The 26,597-nt window shown below is 41.2% G+C and overlaps 3 protein-coding genes across 3 annotated transcripts; all 3 read left to right on the forward strand.

Annotated features, from left to right (window-relative positions):
* The first annotated feature begins 1,715 nt into the window (after positions 1–1,715).
* Positions 1,716–8,846, forward strand: LOC140944562 (alpha-N-acetylglucosaminidase-like). The gene is made up of 7 exons (XM_073393686.1): positions 1,716–2,143; positions 3,638–3,856; positions 4,718–4,982; positions 5,315–5,558; positions 5,820–5,981; positions 6,661–7,060; positions 7,935–8,846. The coding sequence occupies exons 1-7, from the start codon at positions 1,716–1,718 to the stop codon at positions 8,515–8,517; spliced, it is 2,301 nt and encodes a 766-aa protein (XP_073249787.1). The 3' UTR covers positions 8,518–8,846.
* A 1,727-nt stretch (positions 8,847–10,573) lies between these two features.
* On the forward strand, positions 10,574–17,521 carry LOC140942949 (alpha-N-acetylglucosaminidase-like). Its single transcript, XM_073391971.1, has 7 exons — positions 10,574–11,115; positions 12,064–12,282; positions 12,817–13,081; positions 13,601–13,844; positions 14,692–14,853; positions 15,157–15,556; positions 16,162–17,521. Exons 1-7 carry the CDS (start codon positions 10,634–10,636, stop codon positions 16,742–16,744), a joined length of 2,355 nt encoding a protein of 784 aa, XP_073248072.1. The 5' UTR covers positions 10,574–10,633; the 3' UTR covers positions 16,745–17,521.
* Positions 17,522–23,802: 6,281 nt separating this feature from the next.
* On the forward strand, positions 23,803–26,289 carry LOC140944563 (uncharacterized). The gene is made up of 2 exons (XM_073393687.1): positions 23,803–24,255; positions 24,991–26,289. Exons 1-2 carry the CDS (start codon positions 23,803–23,805, stop codon positions 26,287–26,289), a joined length of 1,752 nt encoding a protein of 583 aa, XP_073249788.1.
* The last annotated feature ends 308 nt before the right edge of the window (positions 26,290–26,597 follow it).

Genomic DNA, 26,597 nt, shown 5'->3' on the forward strand with positions numbered 1-26,597 from the left:
TATCAATGCAGAGTTAGGCTTTAGTACGACCTTTTTTGTCTTTTCTTATCAAGAAAGCTGTCACGAGTTGCCCTATTTTTCGGAATAGTCTGTTGTCACTTATGCAACCAATCACTTCGACTCCCCTAGTTCAGACTTTCGACCTGAAGAAAAACTGCCCGCACTCGGTCTAAGGGTACAGTAAAAACCCGCCACTAAGTACCTGGTATTTAAGAACCTGTTAGGCTAAAATTTGCCAGTTAAGCCCCCTCTATACATGAACCTGTGTCGCCTAAAATTCATTGAAACAGGTTCATAATTTTTATAAAATCCATATAAGAATTCTGTACAATTGGGAAAATATAAGATAAGTCAACATACAGGATCCTCTTTGGAGACATAAGTGCCTTGTCACTGCAAGGAATGTAATGGTATGCAGATTTTGTATATGGAAATAAGCTGAATACCACTGAATGCTCTTACATAGCTACAATGTATTTTTTTTCTTCTGAAATTAAGAACCTAGATAAACTAAATTTATGCTCAGAATTACCATTTACGTAAGATCCTGTTTAGGCTAACTTGGGAAAATGTAGGTTCTTAGTCGCGGGTTTTTACTGCATGTCTACTCCATAACGGACAGCCTTTTTCTGTCGAGTTGAAAAGCTATCTCGTACAGTATGAACGGCAATTGCACAGAGCTGGAACAAGTCTTTCCCATACTGAGCAGTCGGTGCACCAAGTCCCAATCCTCATATCTGAATATTTACTTCCGTCTCCTCGTTCTAGCTTATTCACTTCCACTACTGTCTGAACACCTGTCCACAATATGATGAACTAGTGGCAGAAACCTATCCAATTAGTGACTATGTACTTTCAAGACCTGCGCGGCGCTGCTTCGCTTCGTTGCAGAAATCGCCGATATTTTTTCTATCAATAGTCATTATCATAAATTATATTTACTATCATTTGTACTTCTTTCGCATCACAGAATGTAGTGACAATAGCTCCTCTCGGATCTCAAACCCTAAAAAATGATCATTGGTGGAAATCTTGGCCGTTTCAGTTTTGACCGGAAGCGTCGCTAAAACAAGTGATAAGCTTCGGTCCGGGGGAGGGGGGGGGGGGGGTACTCAACAACGTTTTATACGGGGAAGCTCCGCCCCGATGTCTAACCCCTTACCCTTTATAAACCATTTTTGACAGAAAAGGATACCCCTTTCTTATACCTTCTATTGACAAATGGTACCTCTTTCACATACCTAGTACAGAACTTTGCATCCCCTTTAACTTCTGTAAATGCTGTCTCTAAAATATGAATGAGTCACAAAACCAGATTGTTTTCTCGACTTTTTCATATCCTGTTCCAGGAGTTCAGATAGTAGAGCGCGGCGGACAGTGCCGGGAGCGAGTTAAATTGTCTACTATCTGAACGCCTGGAACAGGCTAACTTTTTCACAGCCATAAAATGCATCTGCAAGGAGCATTGCGTGACGGCACAAAAAACGGCTGTGTAGCAGATTACCCTTTTGGACCTTTTTACCGACGAAATGACAGATTTCCTTACCCTTTCTTAGACTTCAGCAAGTGAAATCCCCACCCTTTCATATAACTGAAGCTTAAAAAAGATACCCATTTCAGGCAAAGCCTCCCTGTATAGGCCATTAAAGGGAGTACCCCCCCCCCCGTCCTCCCGGCTTGGGTCACGCACGGTTCAAAAGAATTCATTTTCCACCATGCAATCGACAGGCACTTTTGCCCATCTTTTAACTTTCCCTCTTCTGATTTGTTTTTCCCACGAGTTAAAACTTGATCACAAGAGGCTCTACGAATTTGATCACATCAGAAGTAACGCATCTTCAAACGTACAAGCTCAAGCAGTTAGAGACCTTATAACTCGACTTCTACCTGAACATTCTTCGAAGTTCGATATCGTCGTCCAGCTTCCCTTGAAATCGCCACATATGGACGAATTTGAGTACAAAACCACTGCAGAATCTAAGCTACAGATAAAGGGAACAAGCGGTGTAGCGTGTTCGCTAGGTCTGCAACATTTCTTGAAGAATCATTGTCAGGGGCAAATTTCGTGGAGTGGAGACCAGTTAAAGATGCCTGAACCCTTCCCTATTGTGAAGGACGTGTTAAGGATAAGCCTGCCGTACAGGTATTTTCTTAAATCAGTTATTGGACTACAAATAGCACATTTGTCAGGTCCCAAACGTCAACCCGGATTCCGGTATCAGGAACATTGTTTACGTAGAGTTTAATTAGAGTAATACGAATTCACCCGGAAAATATGAGACAGCTGTAATTCAAAAGTTGAAGCCTGGGTTGAAATATATGGCCCTTTTTGGGGTGAAAATAAAGTGATACATTTTACATGGCGAATTGAAATAACCCATACATTTTACATGGCGAATTAAAATAACCTATACATTTTGCATGGCGAATATTAAGTAACGCACTCATTTTACATGGCGAATTAAGTGAAGCATGCATTTTGCATGGCGAAATATGCAAGGCTTGATATATCTGCACGACGTATGAAAGCTTGACAGTAGCCGACATTTTACTTGGTTATGATAAAAGTTACTTAAAATTTTATCAGTATCGCAGGAGAATAGGAGAATTTTTGGCTATAGGCCGTCGTCTGGGGCATCATGTAGCCGGCCGGGTAGTGGAAACAGCAGAGGGAGAGGAAGAAGGCAGCCAGCAGCATTCTCGCCATATTTCCATCGCAAGAACACGTGGACGAGAGTGTTCGTCGGTCCGACTTTCAGCGAGCAAAATGCGCTTCCTTCCACGAGAATCACTCTTACAATAAACGGCCTTGGCGAGAAAAAGCTACAATTTCCATGCAACGGTAATGCAGCTCAAGTCCAAGAGGTAATAATCGATGCCTTTCCCGCCCTTCAAACGGCTGGCGGCTACGAGGTCCTTCGAACTGCCGATGGCAGGCAAAGGACCTCATTTGCATCCCAACACCTGGAAGTGGAATATCCGTAGCATTTTTGAAGAGCGTGCTGGGTCAAGCCAAAGGCTTTATTAGGCCTTTTTGAGAAGGATATTTTCATCCGCATCTTAAATACACGCTTATCTTATTTCGCCATGTAAAATGCATACGTTACTGTTAAGGGAAGGTCCTTTCCATTTGATTTGACTGAAATTTTCGGATTTGGGTTGAATGGGAGGCGCCCCTAATGAAAAACAAATTGACGAGGAGTCGGAAACAGAGACGAAAGAACAAACCAATCTCGATGCACAGGAACAATTGCATTTTGATTGGTTTATGATTCTGTAATTCTGACTGCGATCCCAACAATCTGGTTTTCACTACTGACTGTAAACGACGGAATCATAAGAAGAGCCGGAGGAAAATGGATAAAGGTCTGATAAGTGTAACTACAATTCCATCGAGCTTAAGTCTCCCGACCGCTAGAGGCAAACTAGCCTCCCAAGCAGACTTAGTCTAGCCCCTAAGAACGTCTGCGTGGGAGACTAGAAGAAAAACAGCCTTTAGAACCCCCCGCCACCACCGCCACCACCACCACCACCACCAACCACAAAATTTAATTTTTTTTTCTAGCCACTAGCCACTAACCACGCTGCCGTAGCCACCCACGGCCGGTTCAGGCAGCTATATCTTTCTTTTTTTCAGATTTCGTTACTACCAGAACGTGTGCACCTTCAGTTATTCATCTGTCTGGTGGAACTGGACTCGCTGGCGGCGAGAAATTGATTGGATGGCACTGAATGGTATCAATCTTCCACTTGCCTTCACTGGACAGGAAGCAATATGGCAGAGGGTGTACCGCAAAATTGGACTCACACAGCAAGAACTAGATACTTTCTTTGGAGGTCCAGCCTTCTTGGCATGGTGAGATAAGATGTGATGATGATGATGATGATGACGGTGATGATCATGGTCATGATGATGATCATCATCATCATCATGAGAATGAGAATGAGAATGCTGATGATGACAAAACGGTTGAAGGTCTTTTACTTTTGTTTTACTTCTTATTAATAGTGTCACTAGCCGAAAAGTGGCTGTTCAAATGGCACCTGTAAGAGTAGCCTCCGAAAACAGCCAACTCTCCTCACCTTTTGCACCAGGGGACCTTCCGAAGTGTCCCATTGCGTTGCGCAGATGGAAAACTTACCTCCGCAGCACTATGGGGCAACAACGTGTCAGAAACATCGCACTTATTAACATATTGAGAAGGCATATGCCAACTCTGTAGTCAACAAAGACATGGATCGCGATCGTATCATTATTATCTTCGGCCGTCGTAATGGCAGAGGCAGCTATTTCTTTTATGTGCTTTAATTTTAAGCTCATATAAGTTTCTTTTCGACGGTTTCGTAAAAATTTGGGCATCTCGGGAGAGTTTTTTGGGCAAATGGTTCACCGCGCCCCCTGGCAAAAATTGTACGTACGCCTCTGAATGCACCTGAATAAATGCTTTCGAAATATATAAAACAACCTGTAAAACTGACTAAATGGATTGCAATTGGGTTTTTTGAAAACGAATCCTGTATTAAACAGACAGTTTTTCAAGTTTATCTCTGTGATAGTAAATAGTGAGGCATTTGTTCATTATTACGCTGTGATGGGCGGACAGCAGCGACTCTTGGCAATACAAAACAAAATGCACTAGACAGTCATGACACAGCCACTTAAATTGAGACTTTTTTTTTTTTTGGTGCAGTTAGCTAATGAGCTCTTTTTGTTTAGGGCAAGAATGGGGAACATACGTGGGTGGGGAGGTCCTCTTCCGCCATCGTGGTATAAGATCCAGCTTGATCTACAACGCAAGATTCTTACAGCGATGAGGAATCTTGGCATGGCTCCCGTTCTCCCTGGATTTGCTGGTTTTGTGCCGGATGGTCTAAAAAGAGTGTATCCACAGGCAAAATTGTCCAGAGTTAGCCGCTGGGTTGGATTTAACAACACTTACTGCTGTACTTATCACCTTCACTCCACTGATCCCTTATTTAAGGTACTGGTAAGCTTTTCAGCGATTCGTGCCTTACCAGTAAAAAATTCATGTTGAGGATAATCCTACTGTTTCACAGTCTAGATCTATCTTGGATTGCCGCCTTTTCTCCTCCGTTTCCCGTCATCCTACCAATCTAAATAGTGCCTCTTTCATAGGGGAGAGAGGGAAAAAAAAGCGGGAAACAAAGGACAGAAGGAGAAAAGGCTGTATGGGATGGAGACGCTAAACGCCATACCCTGGCCTGCAGCACGTCTTTGTATAGGTCAAATAAAGAAGTGCCTTTCCCTCACCTCTCAGCTTATTTAAATCTTATCTTATTTCTTTGGCAACAGACCATAGGGTCCCTCTTTATCAAGGAACAAATATCCGAATTTGGCACCAATAACATATACAACGCTGACACTTTTAATGAGATGACTTCCACCCCCAATGAAGCCAGCTATCTTTCTGGGTTCAGCAATGGTATATACCAAGGAATGGTAGCCGGTGATCCTAATGCTGTGTGGCTTATGCAAGGATGGCTTTTTAGGCGCATCGAATTTTGGAAGCCACCACAGGTCAAGGCATTCTTACAAGGTGGAGTATGTAGCTAAGGAGGATTATGATGATGGTAATAAGTCCTTTTACTTCCTCATCTTGGTTTCGTCACTGAGATACTGAGATAATATTTTCTTCTGAGTTTTGATACTTTGTGACCTATATTCAGCATTATGCATTTGTCATCATCAACATTAACATCAACATCATCATCATCATCATTGTCGTCATCAAATCAATGGAAAACCAATAAGCTGTACAGCTTCTGAATAACATTTGTGCATATTACCCTTTTCTTAGGAGTTCCTCGAGGACGCATGATTGTCCTAGATCTAGCGGCAGCTATCTACCCTTTCTGGTCGCGCACTGAATCGTTCTATGGTCAACCGTTTATTTGGTGTATGTTGCAAAACTTTGGTGGAAATTTGGGTCTGTTTGGAACAATACAGAGCGTCACAGCAGGTAACGTGCTTTATAATCAAGGAACACTGTCAGCTATTGTAATATGTTTGGGAGAAGGTAAATTTTATCCAGACGATCAAGAAAATCTAAACCAAAGGACATCAGTAAGGTTTTAAATTTTGCCGTCTTTATCATGTAATTTGGCCGTTGCAGTTAACTCCAAAATAAAGATTTGAAATGAGTACACCAATAAGTAAGTTAATTGATTCACGTATCGTCCCAGAGCGCGATAAAGAATGAGCGTGCTAATGGAGTCTTAAACTTCTGGAGGTGACGAAAACGCACTGAGGACACAACAAGGCAGAAATCTAAGATGGGAGATCGTCCAAGATAGTGACAATGCATTTGAATTTATCAGCGAGTCACTGATTTGGGTCTATTTTGCCCCAATTTGCATGGCTACCTCTAATATTATGGCGGTAATTTTAAAAACGTTTCGAAATACCTTATTAGGTAAATATCCCTTCATAGTTCAGAAAGTTGATTGTCATTATGGCTCAGAAAATCTTAAAATCTTACCCTAAAATAGGAGGTGTTAGATTGACATCCGATTTTGTTCTTTAATAACCTTTCATGTTGTATTTTACGGTTCTTCAGAAACAATCATATTATTTCTTCGTTGAAATCTCTCGGGTGTTTTTGATGACGTCATAATTATGTTGTTGTTATATTATTTCAGGGCCGGTTGAAGCATTCAACAGCCCTAATAGTACAATGATTGGCACTGGCTTAACACCAGAAGGGATAGAGCAAAACGACATGATGTATGAGCTGATGAACGAAATGGGGTATCGGATAAAAGCCCTGAATTCTGTGGAGTTAGAGGAGTGGATAAAATACTATGCACTTCGAAGATATGGCGGAGCTAACGATAACATAGTGAAGGCATGGAAGTTGCTTATCCACTCGGTCTATAACTGCACATATTACTGTATTGGTTACAATCACCAGTCGGTTTTCGTCAGGAGACCAACTCTCAGGATTGCAACACATATATGGTACGACCCGGAAGATGTGTTTAAAGCATGGGACGCACTGGTCGCGGTGGCTAAGGATTTTTCCCACTCGAAAACATTTAGGTAATTTATCGCAAGGCCCTGCGTCGAAAATAACGTACAGTTTCTAAAATACTGAGAGGGAACCAGCAAGCTTGTCACGCTGGGTATTTTTTCAAGTTGAGCGGCCAACAGATTCAGTGGAGGCGTGATAGGCACAAACATTTTTGGAATTTCCTTCCTCTAAAAGCATATTACTGAAATAAATACAGGCAACAATACTTGCTTCCAGGAACATTTTGGACTAGTCATTTCTATGGGTACCAGTCACGTGACCCACTAGTGGCCAGTTAAAACATCAAAACTCCAAAACGTTTCTCCTTTAAAAGTATGTAACGCAAAGCTCCGGGGGGGGGGGGGGGCACTCAAGGGAAGTTTGGGTAGAGGTGTGCCGCCGAGGCCTTCAAACCCCGACCCTGTTTAAGACAAAAACTTCTCATTTCGCTACCCTGTTTAAGACAGGAGACACCACTTTCTGCTTTCTGACCCTGATTTGTTTTCTTTTGCATACAGAATAACGTAATTTTTCACACTAAAATACTGGAAACAGGAAAAAAAAATATTGGTATTGCAAATGTAGACCGCTCATCGCAAGTCTTCACACTCTTTGAAAGGCTTCCAGTCCAAAAAGACACCCTGTTCAAGACGCTTAATAGTGAAATTGTATACCCTGCTTAAGACTCAAGACCTTGAAAACCATACCCTGTTCAGCGGCACATACCCGTATAGGCCAAACAACGTAGCGCCCCCACCCACTTCCGGGGGCGCAAGTGAGAACACGTTACTATAATTCATTGGCCGCTCCATATCTGATCCAGAGAAGATGATAAATATGCACCCTTTTACTTGTTTCTGCATAATGAACTATTGATGAGTTTTTAAATTAATTTTTTTCTAGATATGACCTTGTTGACATCACAAGAGAAGCATTACACCTTCTAGTGATTCCGGTCTACCATGACCTTGTACGAGCCTACAACGCCAAGTCGGCTCTTCAAGTTGCTCAAATCGGTATCAAACTACTTGACATGTTCGATGACCTGGACAAAATACTTCAAACCAATAAGAAATTTCTTTTGGGATGCTGGCTCGACTCCGCCAAAGCCGTGGGCACAACGCCAGAGGAGGTCAAGCTTTACGAGTATAATGCGCGCCTTCAGATCAGTCTTTGGGGACAAACAGGGAGGATTAATGACTACGCCAACAAGATGTGGAGTGGCTTGGTAAAAGGCTATTACAAACAACGATGGAAGCTTTTCATCGAAGAGCTTGTTCTTGCTGTTCGCCAGAAGGTGAAGTTGGATAATAATGAGTTCGCTAAAAGGTTACTTGAACGAGAGACTGCTTGGACGCAAGGTAGAGAAGAATATCCTTGCCGACCAGTGGAAGACAGTGTTGAGGTGGCGAGGTTCCTGCATAGCAAGTACCGCTTATATTCACGTCGGAGAAGGATTGAGGTGGTTTGTATTAAGGAAGATTAGGACGACGGCTGCAAAGAACTTTAATATTTAAGGTATTTTATTTGTTTTCAAATATGGCAAAACAATAAACTTGAACTTGAGCTTGATCCCGGAAACCAACCTCAAGAAAGTCGCTGAAGTCTACCTACAGTCTCAGCGATCCGTCGTTCAGTTGCAGCTATCGTTGCAATTGACGTCAAACAGTTGTGTCGTTATTATTATTATTATTATTATTAGTAGTAGTATAATTTTTTATCTATTAACGATGATAGGGAAACCAGCCTCGTAAATAAAGTGATGAAGACTGAGTTAACGATCTGAACGATTAAATGAAGCATTATAAGGTCTGTGCCCTTTTTTGTCTGTTGCCAGTTGCCCCGTGACGTTGCCTGACTTACAGCAGGCAGAGCGATCAAAAAACCTTCCAGTCATAGTTGTTTTCAAGGTATAACTTTTTAATCATGTTAAAATGGCCAAGAATTTTTCTTCAGTTTAAGTAAAAAGATCAGAATTTTACAGAGACAAAGTGTCTCGATTCGTGTACGGTACCGCAAATGATCCCCAGACCGCAAGTAATCCCCAAAATGGACCGCAAATGACCCTCGACCGCAGATGATCCCTAATTTCGACCGCAAATGATCCCATGAAAAGTTGAGGAATGGAGTGGATTTTAGCCATTGATGAAGAACGGTGCTGAGTACTTGAACAACACGTAAGACAATAAAATAAATAAAAAAAGATAAATACTCGCACTACTTCTTTTGGCAATTAAAGTTTCGTCGCTGTGAAAATTGAAGACAGAAAGGACGTCAAGCAAGAAACTTGTCCTTTTAGAGGAGCTGAATTGTCTGGAAATAGAAAGCCAGACACCCAGGGGCGTAGCTAGGGGGGTCCTGGGGTGCCCGTGACCCCCCCCCCCCCCTGCTAGGCCTTCTTTTGAGCAAACAACCTACAATAATTAGGTGGCGAAAACGCCATGACAATATCTTGGCCGTAAAAGCCGTTATTGAAAAGCCCACTTTTTCAACGGCTCTTGTCTTAAGTTAATATGAGCGTGGAGGTCGACATGACAATCTGGTGAGTAGCCTCTGTAACCCCCCCTTTGAAAAATGCTGGCTACGCCCCTGACACCTTGTACATAGCAGCAGCCTGGTGGACAAATGAATGGTTTATTTTAAGAAAATTTAATTTTATTTCTTTTCTGAAGTTTTAAAGTACACTTCAGAGACTATCACGGATCTATACGGGACCCTATATAGACAGAAGTCAAAATGCCGGAAGTACGGAAATACGTTACGACTTCTGATTATCGCTCTGTGCCGGGTTTCAGTTAACGTTTCGAAATATACAGAGCTACGTACAGCTCATGAAAATGTTGCGACTTGTCATGTGGACGTTGTCGACGCTAGCCTGTGTATTCATTCCTTGTGCCTTTGCCGCTGGAGAGAGTGACCAAGAAAATCAGAAAATAACAAACGAAAGAACCAACAAGCGGATATTATGGTGCTTGTTAATAAAGAATATTCCTATTGAAGGGGGTTCGCAAGTGAGTAAATTATTCTCTTTGATTGGTCCGATAAGTTTCTGTTTTCAGAGACTATCGTGGTTGCAAAAGTAAATATTTTCTCAAGTTGACATTTAGGGTCGCGGACAGTATCCGATAGATCGATTTGGGAAATTGCTTGTATAGTATGTTAAAGTTCTGTTCAGGTTAGATTGATGTTAACCAGTAATTAAGCAAGACACTGCATTGCTTTTAATGTGATTTTTTAGTTCAGGGAAGTCCTTTTATGCATTTATTTGAGAGGTAAAATTTATTCAGTTTAATACTTTTTGTTTTGATTAAACTTGATATACTCAAGTAACTTGAGTTCAGGCCATTCCAATTTTCCTCTCTGGATCATTTGCGCTCACCAATGGGGTTCATTTGGTTCGAGGATCATTTGTGGCTCATTTGAGGGATCCTTTGGGGCCTGGGGATCATTTGCGGGAGTGATTCACGTTTTACAAGCCAGGAGCCCGTGATCGTGAAGGCCTCCGGTTACATGTCACGCATCGCCTTGCTCAATTATAATACTGACTTGAAGTGAAAGCATCTCTAAAACAAGGAAGTTAATACGTATTGGTCATCGAGTTTATGACTTTTGAATACGTGTTGCCCATCAGTGACAGTTCCAGAGTTGCCTCCACTATGCAGTCAACAAGCGCTTTTGCCCATCTTTTAACTTTTCTTTTACTAAATGGTTTTTCTATTGCGATAAAGCTCGATCACAAGATGTTCAACGAGTTTCATCACATCAGAAGTCACGCATCTTCGGACGTACAAACTAAAGCAGTTAGAGATCTTATAACTCGACTTCTACCCGAACATGCTTCGAAGTTCGATATCGTCGTCCAGCCTTCCTTTGGACCGCCATATTTGGACGAATTTGAGTACAAAACCACTGAAGAATCCAAGCTACAGATAAAGGGAACAAGTGGTGTAGCGTGCTCGCTAGGTCTACAACATTTCTTGAAGAATTATTGTCACGCGCACATTTCGTGGAGTGGAGACCAGTTAAAGATACCCAAACCCTTTCCTACTGTGAAAGACTTGACAAGGATAACCCTACCTTACAGGTACTCTAATGTACACCGCAGTTCATCAGTTGTCAGGCTCACGCCCTGTGTGCCAGAGGTTTTCTAGTTTGATGACTGATTTGCATGGTTTGACACGTCACGTTTTCCGTATAGGATTTAAGTATTAGCATACAGAAACCTTTCGAAAGATAAAGTCCAGAATCTGGGAAATGAAAGTAGGAAAATGTGCAAAGACCCTCGCCAAAATTCAGGTCAGAGGAACATTTCGCATACGAGATATTCGAAGAAACGTTTTACCCAAATTTATAGAGATTTGTATGGAGACGCCATCCTGGTGCTCATCAGGATAAGCTCCAACATGGCGGACGGAAACCAACAGAAACATCTGTTACCGAGTTTTGCTACAAACGTGAATTTATTCTTCAAAGAACTCATAAACATTAAAGTAATACTTTTTCTAATACATGAACTGTTAAGATAGGAAAATTCCCTGAAATAAGTTATTTTTTTAACCTACATGACAGCTCCTTTGGCCGTCATATAAATGCCGCGTCACGCAAAAGCTTAGAAATTCAAGCGTACTCTATCACAAAACCAAGAACCCTTTTGCAGCGAAAATTTGTATGAAAATTAGTTTTCAGCTGCTCTAATACATCATGAAAGTAAAATCTCGGCAGGATAGATAGTTTTGTAGTTTGAATTTTAGTGGCGTCATGAGAAAACCAACAATTGGTCTGAAACAGGCAGGGTTTTCATGAAGTATGCTGTGCACCCCTATCCGAATTTTCCAGGTGAAATACCCAGCGGGCTCACTACAAACAAATCGATGTTCATTCCGAGCCCTTTACTACCTTCATAGAGGTAAAAATAGATATGAGCTTGGGGGGCGGGGGGGGGAGGACACAATGTGACATGCAAATACAGTACACCCGCCTGTTATTGCTCCCCTTCGCGAAACTTTCCATTGTCTCTGTGTTTCTCTTTCAGATTTCGCTACTATCAGAACGTGTGCACCTTTAGTTATTCATCTGTCTGGTGGAACTGGACTCGCTGGCAGCGAGAAATTGATTGGATGGCACTGAATGGCATCAATCTGCCACTTGCCTTCACTGGACAGGAAGCAATATGGCAGAGGGTGTATCACAAAATTGGACTCACACAGCAAGAACTGGATACTTTCTTTGCAGGCCCAGCATTCTTGGCATGGTAACCTGTGTTACTTTTGAAGGACCAGTAATCATTATGCTTAATGCTTAGCAGTCTGGTTGTAAAAAAATCTCTTTTCAGCATGCAGAAAACTTATACTTTTACTTCATATTAATTTCCTTGGTCTAACTTTAATAGCGCTCTAAGGAATTGAATAGCCATGCCTCAGTGTTTCAGTGTTTCAGTAGTGAAGTCGTGCATTAAAAAGTGATGCGAAAAAGCACAGAGGGTTTGGGATAGCAACTGCAAATTCATTATTAAGTTTGTATTTGGATTTAAGGAAGTTATACCTTCAGCTGTATGCCGGAGTTCTAAGCAAATACTTACTACAATAGCTGACTGTCGGTAGCCCAATATTCTTCTGGAAAGGTTCCGAAAAAAAAGGCAAAAATAACTTAACAATGACCGGCGGATTCTTACATTACCTATCACGATTCACTTTGCTGAGACCTCTTACCACACTTTACAAACCTCTTCAATTTGTAACCGCTAAGATTTCCTTCCACAGTAACGTAATCAAGTCTCTTCTTCCAGGGCAAGAATGGGGAACATACGTGGGTGGGGAGGTCCTCTTCCGCCATCGTGGCGTAAGAATCAACTTGATCTACAACACAAAATTCTTACAGCGATGAGGAATCTTGGCATGGCTCCCGTTCTCCCTGGATTTGCTGGTTTTGTGCCGGATGGTCTGAAAAGAGTGTATCCACAGGCAAAATTGTCCAGAGTGAGCCGATGGGGTCGATTTAACAACACTTTCTGCTGTGGTTATCATCTTCACCCCAATGATCCCTTATTTAAGGCAAGTCACTTGTATATTTTTTTACACACTTTAAACTACAAATCTAAATAAAAAATTCTGAAGCACCGTTTAAAGGAATGCGTCTTATGAGCATGACACTAGTCTCGTAGAGCTGTTTGACGAGGCCTACCGCTTTTAGTCCTTATCCGAGAAGTTTCAAAGCAAAGGCAGCACGTTCAGATCAATTTAGGCTTCGGGGAAACTGCCCACCTAACCCTTCCCTAAGCTAACATCAATACTTACTTCTCACTTAGGGAAAAATGTTGGCTTAGGGGAGGGGTAGGTGGGTAGTTTCTCTTGCAGAAACATAAATTGACCTGCACGTTCTCCTCATTTTAGTGTGAAGACTCGGGAATCGAGCCCGGAGCCACTGATCGTATCTAATTCTGGCACCCAACCTTTACATTATAGCCGATCGGTGTTTTGACAGTCTTTGAGTTGGGTCTCTGTAAAATGGGTGGTTCGTTTAAGGCTGCTCGGTAGTTACTGGTAATCTGTTTTATATTTCATTTGCAACAGACCATAGGGTCCCTCTTTATCAAAGAACAGATATCCGAATTTGGTACCAACAACATATACAACGCTGACGCTTTCAATGAGATGAGGCCCACATCCAAAAAACAAAGCTATCTATCCGGGCTCAGTAGTGCTGTATACCGGGCCATGGTGGCTGGAGATCCTAATGCCGTTTGGCTTATGCAAGGATGGCTTTTTCGGGACACCAACTTTTGGAAGCCACCTCAAGTGAAAGCACTCTTACAAGGTTTGTAAGTAGTCATTAAAGACAGATTAAGGAAGAACGTATAATTCTGTAAAAATATATAAACCTGCGAGTGAGCTCTCAACTTGAAAAGCTACAAGCGAAGGCTCCAGTCTTTTGTGGCTTTCACACGCGCGTGACTTTCGACTCTCGTGCTCTCGCGAATGCTCGCATGCTCAGGTAACGGCACGGTGTTGTATATATAGATGGGTCTCTTCAATAATTAGCTTAAGAGGTTTCGATGAGTGAACCACTTCACCATTGAAAACCATATGAACTGATTACAAAACTTAAAATGAAGCAGGAACGGCGAAGTCCGTTAGTGTTAACGAATCAGTACTCAGTCGCTTGGTTCTCACACTGTGATAGCCCTACCTCTTTATTTCAATTGAGTTTGTTGTTGGCTCTCTGCCATGTCTCACAAGAAAAAATATCTTCAAAACAAATTTGACCAGGGATTCGACGAAGACTTCAGATTATCGGCTTAAAGGCATGTTACATGCATATGCTGTCCTCGTAAAATGAAGTCCATGATTTCGTTGATGATGATGATCATGATGACTACGACGGACAATGGTAACTACTTTAATTTATTCTAGGTTTTGTTACTATGTCGCCTATATATCTAGCAACAGCCACGAATGTACTGATGGTGGTAATGATGATGACGATGACGACGACGATGATGATGATGATCATAATCATCAACACCATCATCATCATCGACGCCACCACCACCACCACCACCACCACTATCATCATCTCCATCATCATCATCATCATCATCAAATCAATTAGAATCCAACATTGTGAGAGCTATTTTGTAAACGAACAATGATTCTCTTTTTAGGAGTTCCTCGGGGACGCATGATTGTCCTAGATCTGATGGCCGATATCGAACCTTTCTGGTCGCGTACTGAGTCATTCTATGGACAACCATTCATCTGGTGTATGTTGCAAAATTTTGGTGGACAATTGGGGCTGTTTGGAACCATACAAAGTGTCATAACAGGTACAATGGTATAAAACTGTTGAAATACATCAAGTAATATGCTATACAGAAGAGAGACAATTATGGTGGGCGTAATTTCCACGACATATGACATCATATGAATTAAGTCTCATATTATCTTGTATATTTTGCATTACTCTCAGAGCTCTCCAAAAATTCTCAAAATAAGAGGGGTTGCATTTATATCTCGCATTATTGTTTCATTGTCCTTTTCTTCTTTGTTGAGTTCATTTTCATTTCATTTTCGTTTTCATGTATTCTTCCCCATTAGTCAGACTCCCCATTATGTGCTTTGGTTTTCAGGGCCAGTTAAAGCATTCAACAGCCCTAATAGTACAATGATAGGCACTGGCTTAACTCCAGAAGGAATAGACCAAAACGACATGATGTATGAGCTGATGAACGAAATGGGTTACAGGATAAACGCCTTTAATCCTTTGGAGTTAGAGGAGTGGATAAAATACTATGCACTTCGAAGATATGGCAGCACAAAGGATAACATAGTGAAGGCGTGGAAGCTACTTATCCACTCGGTCTATAACTGCACATATTACTGTATTGGCTTCAAGCACCAGTCGGTTTTCGTCAGACAACCAACCTTTAGGATTGCTCCACATATATGGTACGACCCGGAAGATGTGTTTAAAGCATGGGACGCATTGGTCGCGGTGGATAAGGACTTTTCCCTCTCGGAAACATTTAGGTAATTTAACGTATGAGTGTATAAAATGAGAAGAAGAGCCCTTTGATTAAGTGTATTTTAAACATAATAGAGTTAGATTTTTTTGAAAATACATTGTCGGTACTACCCATGTAGACCACACATTGCCAACTTTCACACTTTCGGCTTTCCAAAAAGAGTGAAATTGTATACTCTGTTAAATTAGGACCTTGAAAACCATACCTTGTTCAGCGGCCCATATACGCCTTGGCCAATAGGAGAGTGAACCCACCCCCTCCCCTCCATGGGGTTACATGAGTGAAACTGAATTGTTGGTCGATGACCAAATAAACAATGCTATTAAGAACAGGGCCTTCAAGAGCCAAAGGGATAAGTATTCATTACCGAGTTTTAATGAAAAGCCGTGAACGAATCAAGATAACGCAATTCACGGACTGTTTCCCTATTGTCGCAGAATTTACGAAAGTAAGAAAGTGTAATCCGTCTCAACCATTAGAAGTGCTTGTTTTGGCCAAAAAAATTCTGAGCCGAAATTCAGCGGTGTCTGCATCATACTTTTTATAAACACTCTAATTTTTTCCTTTGTACTTCCTTCATTGTTGATGAGCTTTGAAACTTCTTTTTAGATATGATCTTGTTGACATCAGCAGACAGGCGTTACACCTTCTGGTGATTCCACTCTACCATGACCTCATACGAGCCTACAACGCCAAGTCGGCTCCTCAAGTTGCTCAAATCGGTATCAAACTACTTAACATGTTTGATGACCTGGACAAAATACTTCAAACCAATCATAAATTTCTTTTGGGATGCTGGCTAAACTCCGCGAAAGCCATGGGAACAACGCCAGAAGAGGTTAAGCTTTACGAGTATAATGCGCGCATTCAGATTACTCTTTGGGGACCTACAGGGGAGTTTGACGACTACGCCAACAAGATGTGGAGTGGCTTGGTAAACGATTACTACAAGCCGCGATGGGAACTTTTCATTGAAGAAATTGTTGACGCTATTCGACAAGGAAAGAGGTTGGACAATAACGCGTTTGCTAAAAGGTTACTTGAAAGGGAAACTGCTTGGACGCAAGGTAGAAAAAAATATCCTTGCAGACCAGTGGGCGACAGTGTTGAGGTGGCGATGTTCCTGCATAGGAAGTACCGCTTGTACTCGAGTCGAAGGAGGATTGAGTTAGCTTGTATTAAGGAAGATTAGAATGACAGCCTTGTAATGAAGTGAATAGTATAATATTTATCCCTATGGGGAATCAATCTGATCTTCCCCAAGGCACTAAACTGTACATCACCGTATGAGGACCCAATCAACGCGACAGCGCTCTCGGGAACCGACCTCTCTCCCCTTTCCTTATCCCAATCCTCCAAATCCAATGGAAAAAGTTGTTGTGAAGTAATTTTGCGTTTGTTTTAAAAGTCATTATCATTAAGATATTTAACGATAGTTTCTTTGTTCCCGAGTTTTCGCTCGTGCTTAGGGTTTCGTTATGTTTAGGTTTTAAGATCAAGGTTAATCCGTATTTGTGTTATCAGGTTTTGTTTGATGTCATTACCTTTTTAATGGGTTTGTCGACATAATCGACATAACTGTCTTTTATCTGATCTTGAGGTTTAATTAAGCTTGATTACCAGTCTTTGTGGGTTCGTTTTGGGACCATAGCTGACCTTGATTGTTATCTACATCGGAGTTCCTGTTTGGGTTTAACTTAGAGCCTTGTGGGTTTAGTTGTCAAGCCAGTTTATTGGTTTCCTAGTGCTTGAAGGTTCAATCTTATGAGCTTGTTTTTACCCACTTTTGTGATCAACAGGAAGTTCGCATAAGTCACTAAGAAGGGCGTTCGTAAACTCTCATGGTCAGCAAGCCTGAACGCACCTACGTTTTACTAATATAAGTTGCCAGTATTTGGCACAGGTCGCTATTAGTTGTTGAGCTGTAGTAGTTGGTGACGGACATTAATAAAAGAAGGAAAGTATCCAAGTTTTGTCATAGTCCTGGTATACTCCTGCTAGTGAGGTAACCCCGTCAAAGAACTCCCTTACACTACGTTACATTTATTTCTTTACTATTACCAACTTAACACTCCTCACGATTCGAGACTTTTAAGTTACATAATACACTCTGTTTTTTTTTTCTTGCTTTTAAGACATTCAGCCCAGAAGGTCTGATAGAAACCCTTTAAAGTATCAAAGCGTTTGTAGCCCTTACCAGTATCAAAACAAAGATCTGCCAACTTGGCAGCCGCACCTGCCAAGTCTACCACTTCTTTCAACGTGATGTAGGCCAAGGCTACGTCGCTTCTTTCCGGCCAACAAGATCCATAAAATTCATGGAGATGTAGACCCATAGAAGCCATTGAGATTGCCACCCCTATGCGGAACCATGAGGCGTGAAGTGTTCACTTGCTAGCCGTTGGCGTAAGGCTACGGAGTACACATTTAGCCTGTTTTGGGCAGCCTGTGAGGTCATGCATTGACGAGAAACTTTCCCTATCGTTGTTACAGGGCGGAAAAGATATCCGAACCAAGCACTATTCCCATAAGACAACAACTCCGAGCCGGAGAACGGTCGATAGAACAGGAAAATATCTACGTTATGACAGACCCAGCCGAGGATCTGCCATCGGGGGCTTAAGAAACAATTCCCAGGCATGTGGATTTTTCTTTATGTAGGCCACCGGTAATGAACTCATCAGGAACCCTTGACCTTAACGCCCCAATCAGAGGCAAAACATCCGTCAAAAAAACATGTTTCCAATACACATTCAACTCTCGTTTCCATCCCAGTCTATATTAACCAACGATTGGGATATTTTAGATTGCAAATACAGGAATTGCCATCTGACTTAAGTTTCCTCTTTCCTCTCCATTAATTAGCACTCTTATTCGCTCTCTTCCTTAACCTAAGAGAAGGGAAACGGAAACAAATAGATATCCCACAATAAAGAAACAATCCGGAAGAGAAAAAAATAAGGTAGACAAAGTTCCTGACCAGGAGGGAGTGAGATTGTATCAGGCATGTGAAGTTGCTGCCCCACAAGCAGATAGGAAACAGGCAAATATCGATAGAACAAACTTACTGCCCCACAGACAAAGATGAAACTGCATCTGTACAGCCCCACAGGCATAAATCGACTGTTAATGTTACTGCCTCACTAGGAAATACCAGAAGCCTCACAGGCAAAGTTCGAACTGTCGCACATGCATAATTCAAACTACAAAAACGTACCGCCAGCAGGTGCAGCTCAAAACTACGTCAAAATCGTTCGTCTTGGGTCATTGTTAAACGAAAACACTTGTTTCCGACGGCACTTAGCCCGCGAATACAGCCGTTTTGTCCTTCCTGGCAAAACGTCCTTAGCGGCAGGGAGCTAAGAGAAACGGCTGTATTCGCAGGCTAGGCAGCACTAGTTACCGAGTAAAGTTTTATAAGCTTGCATACCCCGTGATGCCTTCCCTTATGTTTTTTCGTTCTGGGGCTAGCAAGTCTTTAATTTCTGTCAATTAAGATGTCGTAAAAACAGAGACCAACAAAAACACCATTCATTCAAAATTTATTTTGGGGCAATTTATGTTTCAATATAAACTCTATCTCTGTGGAGTTATCTTGCGAATCTGAATCCTATCAATATTTTCTCATTGGGCAAAAAAAGCCACCGTATGACAATTCATTTATTATAATAAAAAAAACTGGAAAGTCGCTTCGTAAGGCACTCTATTGGCCATAGATGTCGCCAAGGAAACTCTCTAGCCCTTTTATACGCCCTTGCAAATAAATTCGCTCTCTCCTCGCAAGTCTACTCAACAAAGGTTTAAGCAAGTTTCCCCACCCTCCTCTCCTTCAGTGGCGCTGGGATTTTCTCTATCAGCTCCCCCTACGCCTTATACAAAATTTTTTCATCCATAACTTATTCATCATTGGGTAAGGGCCGGCCGCTCTAATGTTAGTAAATTTTATAAGTACCTAGTTTACCCTACTGCAAGTCCCCTTGACCAGTAATTTTTGTCCCTTACATACAAAGGAATCTTTTTGGTTTCTTTTATTTTATTGTTACTATTATTATTATTATTATTTTGCATTTTATTTTTACGGCCCAAAAAGGGAGACTAAAGTCCCCTCATGCCTTCCTTCTACGTGGTCTCTGACTAAGTTCCCTATTCGGGTGTATTTAGAAATGTTGTTTTAGTTGCGTGATCGCAGAATTATTAGCGCGCGTTAAATGAGGTAATAAAGTACCGAAAAGACCTTCCTATAGACGATAACAGGTTCTAGTGTACTCAACTCCAGGCTCTTACCTGCCCCAACATAACTAGCGCTTTCTGATTCTCTCCGTTTTCTCAATAAATGTGCCAAAATGGATGTCGCCTGAAGAGGCTCTCCATTAGGACTTTTGGGTTATGTAATGATCATGAGGTGTCCAACCTGACTTAAAAGTACCATTCTCAGGGTCTACAAATTATTAACATGCATTTTACTGCATATAATACAGCTTATATGTAGCTGAAAGAAAGATGACAATCGAGGACCGTTCTGTAACTACAATGCACGAGACAGTACTGAAAGAATTAAAGATGTTAAGAATCCCTAATCAAAATAAATAGTTAAAGACCCCCCTTTGTTCCTCCAGACTTAATTTAAGACGACGAAAACCTAATCAACGGTAACCACAATAACGTTTTTCCAAACTGAGGGGATGCTGTCGTAGAGACTTATTTCCAAATTAACGAAACTCTCTCCTTTTCATGCGCGCAAAATTTATGACGCTTTTCTGAAGGCAAATGATACTAAGTAGTAAAACAACCGTATCAAGATAAAACTGTAGTGATTTTTCTCGGTGCTTAGTTAATTAAGCAAACGTCAGTTGGCTTTTGAACTTCAAAGTTAGCGCGTTTTTGAAAAGCGCATCAAAGATAGTAACGATTCCAAATCGAAATAAATGTACCAGGGAAAATCTGAATTCTGTAAGAACATAGAATACTCATGCGCTGTGTTGACAACCAGTGACTGTTGCGTGTACACTCGCAGGCATCAATCGAGTTTGCTTACAGTCATTGCAGAGAAGAACAAAAATTGCACGCGTCCGATTTAATGCATTGTTGCTAGGTTTTCCCGTTTAGTATAACGTTTGGTAACTTGAAAAATCGACTTCTGGACTCACTTTTCAACATCCAGAGACAAAGCAGAGTGGCAAGGACAAAATTGTTGGCAGGAGACTGTCGGGAAGATCGACTTAAAGTTTTCCATTTTCTTCGTCGATCTTGTTAGGAAGCTAATTATAAACAGCATCTTTGGGGTAAACATGATCCAAACAACGTAATGTAGCCAAGAAGATACTGAGTGTGGTCATTTTAGTAGTATTCTAGTTTATTGTTTTTGAAGCTGTTCTAGTACTTAGAGAGTATTGCTCTTCTTATCCCTGCGACGATCGATAGCAGTGCACATGCAACTATTCCTTTTTGAACTTACGCGTTGAGCGGAGAAATTATTGTCCGGAAATATCGGGTTTCTCGAAAGTAGGTTCAATCCAAACATAGAAAATGAAATCAAGGACCCTGATAAAAACTGAAGTAAGCTTTCGCGGACTTAATAACAGTATATAAATACCTACGTGTTCCTTTCAGCAGTCGAGGAAATTACTGAAAGGTTAATTTTCAAAAAAAGTTTTTAATATAGATGTATATATATTTCCTACAAAGTATAGAGCAAACAAGAGTACAGTTAATTGAAGGTTGTGTGCATGCATTTTAAACCCAGCCAATTCCTAGGTTTTGCTGAATTGAAGGAAGTATATTCCGTCCAAAATAGAAAGCATAATTGAGCGAGAGTCAACACAGGCAGACCATCCCCTGTTCGTGTGGTCGTTGTTGTTACTGAAATCTGAAATCGCTCTTTTGTAGTCAGGGGCCCCCAACGTCAATTTGTGGAAAATATCTGTTCCGAAGACGATTTCAGATCTAGAATTCTCGGAACATTTTTTGTAAAATTTCTTGCTTGCCTACCTCTCCTAGGATTTTCAAACATCTAAAAATTGGTATAATTACCCATTTTTAACAGACTTTTACCCTAAAAAGCTCACCTAGAATTTTCGGGAGCCTTTTTTCTGGCTGAAATTTTCGAAAAGGTAAGTTTCGATCCCTATATTTTGGGACCTCTAGACTTTCAGCTAAGAAATCCGAACAGATGAAAAATTTTTAGTGGATAAAAATATGCCTATATCTACCGTTTTAGTACTAAAATACGTTTAACAATGCTATGATTAAGTAGTTTACAACTATAGTCTCGTTGGGTGCCCATGTGTAGTCAATAGAAGAAATACAAATGAACATTACAGCGACTACAATTTGCTCCAAAACAATTCGCTGTCGTGATTTTTATCTGGTTCCTCTAGAGTACAAAACACCGATTCTCAGATTTCAATAACAACAACGGCCACACGAACAGAGGGTGGTTTGCCTGTGGAGTAATTATGAGGTATATAGTAAAGTAACTTTTCGCCGAAGTTATGTATTCGATGTTTCCTTCAGCAATCAGGGAAACAGCTAAAATGTTACATAAAAGGTTGTAAACTACATTTAATAAAAACAGATAACAACCTTTTCATTCCTTTTTTTGTACCAAATAAAGAGCGAACATGAGTATAAGACTCTGTTAAACAAGTCATATTGAGCCCAATATCTAGATCTTTTGTTAATCCATAAGAATTTTACCATCTATCCAAATTGATTTCTTTGACTGTGTGTTTATTTCATGTCAGTAACGAAAGGTGACCTCGTTCGAGCTTTGACCTGTCTGGATGATACAATTGTCATGTTTCCAGTTACTTGTTAGAGCGGAAGACATGGAGCTGAAAAGCAAATCAGTGTTTAGCGGAACTAAGATTCACAATGAAACAGATGAAAAACAACAAGCTACTTCGGCTTTGGCCAACTGAATTTGAAACAAACCGAAAGTAGAATAAATGTTTGCATCCTGGAATAACTGAGTACACGCATAATTGAGAAACTGAACCGTGAATCTTAAAGTTCATTTTTTAATCAATCAACACTTTTTAACATGATAGTATCAGTTTGTAGTTAGACTTAAGGATTTAAAGCTTAAAGAATATCCACATCTCACTCCCGTGCAAGCATTTCCGTATTTGGCCGAACTCTTGGGACATTCTACTGACTGGGTATGGGTTTTTGCCTCTATGACCTCAACGAGGTAACTTATGCGAGTGTCTCAGCCAAACAGGCGAGCCATGAAATAACTTTTGGTGTATTCAGTTGTCATTTGTTCGAAACAGTTGCTCTGTAAGCAAAATTATTCTTCTTATTTACAGGAGATAGAACTTAATTAGACTAAGATGATGAAATAGAAAATTTACTCTGGAAGTGCTAATTCAGGTGCTAGAAAATATATCCTAAACCACCGACACGTTAACTAGTACAGAGAATAAGGGAATCAAGCACGGACAGATAAAAATATCTCTAACCTCGGTGGAATCCTTTTGAGCCCACTCGACCCCGTATTAGACCCACAGTAAGTACCCTTCAAAACAAATCTAAGTTGTCTAGCACAAGGAAATAGCTGCCAAAGTTAAAAAAAATACATTTTCTTCCTAGTTTGCGATGAATTGATTCCGCAAAAGCTTGGTCTTAATCAAATTTCAGCAGCACAGGAAGAACGAAAAGTACACGTATGTGCGAACCGTGAGTATAAAAACCCTTGTAAATCCGAGATAGCCAGTGTTACATCGTCGACTTTCCAGTTTCGGTAGGACCTTTAATTAAAGAGTAGTCGAGAAGTGTAAGGTAAGTTATACAGTATTATCGACTCGTACTGCGCTGTATGATTAAAATAATTGCTGCTGACATTAAATTACCGTAAAATATATATTAGGCTCAAGAGACTTCGAGGATATATTTTATAAACTCGCCCGGTAGTTCGAAGTTCCATCTAGCCCAAGTTCCCGGCAAGACTCTTATTCTCATAGCCGAAAATTCCGGAGACTCGGTAAATACTAACAGTAGTTTGGGACACTCACCAGTTTTGCTAGACCGTCCTATGCCCGGACAAGTATAACATGAAGAACATATATCCTAGCTCTACATGCCATTATCTTTCTTTTTGTGTATACAAGTCGTATATTTTTGTTGGTTGGTTTCTTGATTGAGCTTGTTGTTTGAATTATTTGTTGATGAATTTATTTCTTCATTTATTATCATTATTTAGCTTTACCCGGAAAAAAAAGTAAGTATAGCTAAAGTACAGTGTGAAAGATGGCACAAGCTCACCTAAGCTTTCTTATCGTCGCTGTCTTTGCATCCACGATAACCGCCATGCATTTGCCGTATGAAGTTCTCGACACCATAGTAGAACTCAGCGACATCGATGACCACAAAGACCTCAATCGAGTAAATGTATCTGATGACCGAGGACCCACTCGTCCAATCTATCGACTGGACCTTGACCCAGAATACATAGCCTATTACGAAATTGACACCGGAAGTGAGTACATAGTTTTGTCTTCCGGGCGTAAAACTGGAGATTTTCGAGAGGTTGAGAGTGGACCGGATCCAAGACCAACCGATGTGGTCCTACAGCAGGCTCAAGAGAACGGTCAGCAGTGCGCAAAGTTTTACCGGCTATCACCAATAGGACTAATCATTTGTAAAAATGACAAGGGAACTGTAGTCGCTGCAAGTTACAACTGGACGGCTGATGTTGCTGAGGTAGGATTATTACATTACAAAAATACAATCGACCTAAGAGGCTATGTCACCGCGAGTTTTCTTTATTTATGGTCAAAACTGAGTTCGCCCAAAGTTGGCTCACTCTTTTGTCAAGTTACATTCCATTATATTTCCATTTTGGACATCGAAAGACAAAATTCTTAATTTTCATGCGTGGTAGAGTAGTACAGTAATTTTAGAATCAAAACACTAAACCATTATTTCTAGTTTATCTCTGATTGTAGCAGGTCTTTAGGGTTGTTAAAACAGTAAAAGCTAAAGGAATTGTGACACAGCTCTCCTTCCATCCTGTTTTCATGACAATGAAAGGCAGTAGGCTTAGGTTGTCTTAATCGGTGACGCTGTATAGCGATTATGTATCAAAGTGGCGGAGTGTAGCCCCATGTTCCTTTGCTCTGGGTGGAAGTTTTTTTACTGATTAACTTCCAGTCCTCCCTATCCCCTGCCAAAGAATGGCTGCTTAACCAAGAAATAACAAAAAAGAAGCTGACCCCTTATTCTCAAGGGCGTGACCCCCCTTCATCCTTGATCCTTTTATCAAGGTGCAGCAACATGAATTTGTTTCTGAGCGCGATTGAAAGGAAGTAAAACATGTATAACTAAGCTGTAATTTCTTCACACATTTCTTCACACATCCAGACAAAGAAAAATCCTTTGTCTACAATCGTATATTTCAATAGTCCTAAAATCAAGGCTCCGTCTTGTTTAAAACAGATTGAAGACTGGCGAAAGCTGGATCAAATGGTGAGAGAAGATGTCGATATCTTTAAGAGGCTGTGGAAAGAGAGGGCAACTGAGAGAAGAACAAAGTCAGATTGGGCCAGTACTGAAGTTCTCTCCGGGGTCGGGAAACTCCATCGTAAAGAAATTGACGAGGAGATGCTTACAGCTGGCTCCGTCGTGTCAGTGGCGATTGGTGAGTACGTGCAATCGGTTGACGTCTACATTACAAATGGCGGTAACTCGCCTATCCCTCTTAACACCAGATCAAGGTGGCAGCAGAAACTCTGTAAGGTGCTTGTTCACGTTTGTCAGCAGAACGGAAGTACCAAGGTAAATCCATCAGCCATAAAGAAGACACCCAACAATCTGATATACCTACAGTTGAGGGTCCATGGCAATAACACCTTCGTGGGAAACACATTGCAGTGGCGGGAAATTGGATTCATAATCGAGATCAAAGGACGCCAGAAAGAAATGGTTAGAAAGTATTTTGCAATTAACTTGCATTCCCAGCGATTTCGACGATCAACAAGTTCCGAGCCTTGTGAAAAAGCGATTCCTAGAGAAAGTGATTTTCCTGACTATGATCAACACAAGTGTTGTGGTTGCGTGAGCGGATGTAGTCCTGTGGCCTGGGCCCAAGTGTTTGGATACTACGATAGACTTGCCTCCAGTTTTAGTTATTCACCCTTCAGTAGACTGATATATGGCGATATGTACACAACGGCCCCAATGACATTGGACAAAGTTAAAAAAGACCCAACAACAATGAAGGTCAAGGCTTTCGTGGAGGACATTCGATCAGAGGTCGAAACATTCTGTAAGAATGGAGAGGGTTTGACCACCAACAGCAAAATGCATTTGATCGCCCCATGGTTCCGCGCCCGACAAGGTTACATGGCTAGAATTGTCAGCTATCTCGAAAAAAGCAAAAAGAGGAGTGTCAGCGATGCAAGAGTTGAGTATGGAAGCAGGTCCTGGATTCAGTCCAAAGGTGTTGAATGGCTCAATGAGGGCTATCCAGTAGTCTTTGGCTTTCCCGTGGAAGGTGGGGGACATTCGGCTGTCGCAACGAAATGCTGGAAAAAGGTTAGACGTTATCGTCATTGCATCAGCAGGCAAAATGGATGGCGGCGGGGGTCTGTATGCTCCTGGAGAAACGCCTACGATTACGAGTTCTTTCTACATTATGGCTGGGGACGTTCAAATAACGGACGGAAAACAATTAATCCCTGGGATGCTCATGTTGCCTATCTAGGCGACGAGCACTTTTCGTTTCTCCCTATGTAAGATAATCCAAGATTCCAAGCTGTAGATTTCGGATTCCAGATACTGGAATCTGGATTCTTTGTCATCGGAACATGGATTCAGAATTCCCATTGTTAACAAAATCCGGCTACTTTTGGCAGAATTCCAGATTCCAAAGTCCAGGATTCCGAATTCCACAAGTAAAATTGTCCCGCATTCCCGAATCTGAATTACCTTTCATGGGGCGCCATTAATGCTTTCAAGTAAGATTAATGCCTGAGTCTTTCCACGTTTCTCATAATTTTTAAAGGGGAAGGGGGGTGGGGGGGTTGGGGGGTGGATGGTCTAAT

This window comes from Porites lutea, chromosome 7 (assembly GCF_958299795.1).
Source record: "Porites lutea chromosome 7, jaPorLute2.1, whole genome shotgun sequence".
In the NCBI taxonomy this organism is placed as follows: Eukaryota; Metazoa; Cnidaria; class Anthozoa; order Scleractinia; family Poritidae; genus Porites; species Porites lutea.

Bases quoted from the DNA above. Each gene is read 5' to 3' on its own strand.
- LOC140944562 (XM_073393686.1), top strand. From the start codon at position 1,716: ATGCAATCGACAGGCACTTTTGCCCATCTTTTAACTTTCCCTCTTCTG. The intron at 2,144-3,637 runs GTATTTTCTTAA...TCTTTTTTTCAG, and splicing joins AGGATAAGCCTGCCGTACAG to ATTTCGTTACTACCAGAACG. The intron at 7,061-7,934 runs GTAATTTATCGC...ATTTTTTTCTAG, and splicing joins TCCCACTCGAAAACATTTAG to ATATGACCTTGTTGACATCA.
- LOC140942949 (XM_073391971.1), top strand. From the start codon at position 10,634: ATGACTTTTGAATACGTGTTGCCCATCAGTGACAGTTCCAGAGTTGCC. The intron at 13,845-14,691 runs GTTTGTAAGTAG...TTCTCTTTTTAG, and splicing joins AGTGAAAGCACTCTTACAAG to GAGTTCCTCGGGGACGCATG. The intron at 15,557-16,161 runs GTAATTTAACGT...ACTTCTTTTTAG, and splicing joins TCCCTCTCGGAAACATTTAG to ATATGATCTTGTTGACATCA.
- LOC140944563 (XM_073393687.1), top strand. From the start codon at position 23,803: ATGGCACAAGCTCACCTAAGCTTTCTTATCGTCGCTGTCTTTGCATCC. The intron at 24,256-24,990 runs GTAGGATTATTA...TGTTTAAAACAG, and splicing joins GGACGGCTGATGTTGCTGAG to ATTGAAGACTGGCGAAAGCT.